The sequence below is a fragment of the Cynocephalus volans genome, chromosome 5 (genome assembly GCF_027409185.1).
Source record: "Cynocephalus volans isolate mCynVol1 chromosome 5, mCynVol1.pri, whole genome shotgun sequence".
In the NCBI taxonomy this organism is placed as follows: domain Eukaryota; kingdom Metazoa; phylum Chordata; class Mammalia; order Dermoptera; family Cynocephalidae; genus Cynocephalus; species Cynocephalus volans.
In genome coordinates this window covers 91153904-91157044 of record NC_084464.1, presented here as the reverse complement: position 1 = coordinate 91157044, position 3141 = coordinate 91153904, and the positions used below count along the sequence as shown (strand labels likewise).

General features: G+C 39.8%; 1 protein-coding gene across 1 annotated transcript; it reads right to left on the bottom strand.

Annotated features, from left to right (window-relative positions):
- Positions 1 to 468: 468 nt before the first annotated feature.
- Positions 469 to 1566, bottom strand: HTR1E (5-hydroxytryptamine receptor 1E). The gene has a single exon (XM_063098335.1). The coding sequence runs from the start codon at positions 1564 to 1566 to the stop codon at positions 469 to 471; it is 1098 nt and encodes a 365-aa protein (XP_062954405.1).
- Positions 1567 to 3141: the final 1575 nt, after the last annotated feature.

Below are 3141 nucleotides of genomic sequence, written 5' to 3'. Positions count from 1 at the left end.
ATGTAGTCAGGCAATTCCCCCTGGAATATATATGCATATAGAGCCATAACCTCAGATTTAATAGTACATGAGGGCAAATTATCAGATATTTGATTTATAAGTAATAAGGAATTCTGCACATAAAGACTTGTTTTGGCATTCTTTAATTGCAGGGTTAACTGAAATGGCTAAAAAAAAATAAATAAAAAGTATTTACTATTTCACCTTATTATTACTTCTATGAAATTTCTGTTTTTGTCTGATAATGTTTATTTGAAATTATGTATCACAGATAAGACCAGAAGTAGAAAACAGCACAGCAAATAACAAGCCTCAAATAAAACAGAACAAAACAAACAAAAAACCAAGACCACACACACTTACAAACTCTCTTGAACCAAGCATGTTCAAGAATTAATAAGTTGCCCCCTGTACCCCCAACCACTCACGAGGCTCTGGTAAAATTCATGCCTTTTGGCTTTTTACACTCTAAGCATGCTCTTGGCACCTAATGAGCTTTTTAAAAGCCAGCTTAAAGTCTTCATTAAAACTTGTGTACAGCAGAGGGTTGATAAGAGAATTAACATAACCAAGCCATGTCAGAAAATCAGCCACTTCAGAGGACACAGTGTAGATGCTCAGACCCACAATCAACTCTTTGATGAAAAATGGCAGCCAGGACAAAATGAATGCACCCAAAATCAGTCCCAGTATGCGTGCTGCCTTGCGTTCCCTAGTACTAGAGATTTGCTGGCGTTCTCCTGGGTGATCTAGATCACTCTGGAAGGGAGGGATCCTGATGGAGGTGTGGATCTTTTCAAACTCTGTGGTAGGGTCTGAGGTGGAGAAGTCAGACACACAGAAAGTCTGTGTGAGTTTACAACTTGCAAACGAATTTTGGCTATCTGTGCTTCTGTTGCTTAAGTGCCGGCTTGATCCCCTTTTCCGGTAAAGGCTCTTGGCTGCATGGTAAATCCGGTAATAGAGAATCAGTATCAAAGTCAAGGGGATATAAAACGCCCCAAGGGTGGAGTAGACGGTGTAGATGACATGGTCATGCTGGATGGTGCACTGACTGGGGGGTGGGCTGAGTCGGCGGCGGCTCCTCCAGAACAGAGGGGGCATGGAGATGAAGATGGAGATGGTCCACACGGTGAGGACCATCAGTCCCGCCCTCTTGGCTGTCCTCTTTCTGGCATATTCAATAGCATTGGTGATGGCCCAGTACCTGTCTAGGGCAATCACACAGAGATGGAGGATGGAGCAGGTGCAGCAGGTCATGTCCACACTCAGCCACACCTCGCAGATGAAGTACCCAAGCTTCCAGCTGTCCATGACAATGTATATGATGCTCAGGGGCATGACAAGCACCGCCACCAGGAGATCTGTCACAGCGAGGGAGCAGATCAAGTAGTTTGCAGGCTGGTGGAGCCTCTTTGTGGTGCAGATGGCTATGATCACAGCCGAGTTCAGCAGCATGGTCAGGGTGGTGATGACAACCAGGGTCATGCAGATGAGCATCTTTTCGGTGACAGTTTTGGGTCTCACAGCCACGCTGGCCTCTGTGGTACAGTTTGTGATGTTCATGTTTTCCTTGTTCCAGTCTACACTGTGGAGAAGCTGTTGGAAACTATGTAGCCTTGAATGTCTCTCATTTGTAAGGAGGATACAATTTCTTCAGCTGTGTAGTCTCCTGTGTTCCACTTGCTGTGGGTAAAGGGAAGGACCACAGCATTTCTTCTGCCTGGAGGGTTCCTGGAAAATATGCTACTGGTTAATCAATGAAAAGCCACATTTTTCCTGGAACACATGATAACATTTTGGTATTCATAAACTCTTTACACCTCTTAGATGTAGTTTTCTTTTTCATCTCTGCAATTTGAGTTCATCTTTACATTATTCCTCAAGGCTGCTTTTTTTGTTTGTTTGTTTCCAAACTCTAATGAACATATCACCAAATTGTAAGTCTATTTTGTGACCTTAATTAGTTTCTTATTTGTATGTATTCTTTTATAAGTATTTTAAAAGCCTTTTCTTACATTTGAAAACATATATTCACATTATATAATATGCTAAAAATTCTGGGACCATTACATTAAAGAAATTATATTGTTTATAATAAGTAGCTTTCAAATCAGATTTTAAGCTTTCACAGCAAATATTGAATTCCAAAGGTATATTAGTGTCAAGATGGGATTGTACAATTTTGTCTAATTATTTCTGACATTTTACATATCCCACTGTGCATTTCTTTGGAGAAAGCATATAATGTCACTTTGATGTCTGTGGCAAGTTGTTCTCAGAATAATACAATAAATCCACTGTGAAACAGCATCACCAAGCTCAAAGATTTCTACATTAAAAAAAAAATGCATTTAGTTTCAGTTAACATTTGTGTTCTCACAGGTATTTATATTCAACTCTATACCCCACAAATATGTATAAATCATACATGCTTTAATAAAAAATTTTGTGTTCTATCTATTATCTGTCTGTCTCCCAGATGTAATTAAGCTGGTCAGTCAATGAGATAGTCAATGACATTTTTAAGGAAAGATAAAGTCAAATTTAAATGTATATTTGTGAGACCAAGACAATCAAAACCACATGGGAATATTCACAGCTAATGGCTGCTGGGTAGAGGACTGATCAAATGCTCTGATTTGAATCCATGGGATTAGGTCCAGGAAGACTTCAAAGAAAAATAGGTGTTTCAGCAGTTTTAAGAAGGGACATCGATATGCATCAGGCTTAACAGACACAGTGATTTTAGCAAAGGTTGTGGGTAGGAGCAGGTGAGGCACATATGAAACAGGGAGAGAAGGTGGGATTGGAGTTTTTGGGTGATTGGTGACTAGAAGTCAGGGGGCAGGAATAAAAATCTCCAGCCTGTGGGAGAGATCTAGCCCTGGATTTAATTTATCCTGCCCATAGAGCAAAAATCAAGAAGAGGGAGAGATGGGGACCATTTATCCTTCAGATATAGAAAATGAAAGAAAATAATAGTGATTTCACTAAAGATCACAAATGGGAAATTATTTTTAAGACAGTTTGTATCTTTCTGCAGTTAAATGATATTCTTTCTGCCTCTCCATTTCTGTTATGCTTTACAGTGTTTCTGTGGATATACCTCCTTTTGGACGTCTCTTGTATATCTCTAGT

Bases quoted from the DNA above. Each gene is read 5' to 3' on its own strand.
- HTR1E (XM_063098335.1), bottom strand. From the start codon at position 1,566: ATGAACATCACAAACTGTACCACAGAGGCCAGCGTGGCTGTGAGACCC.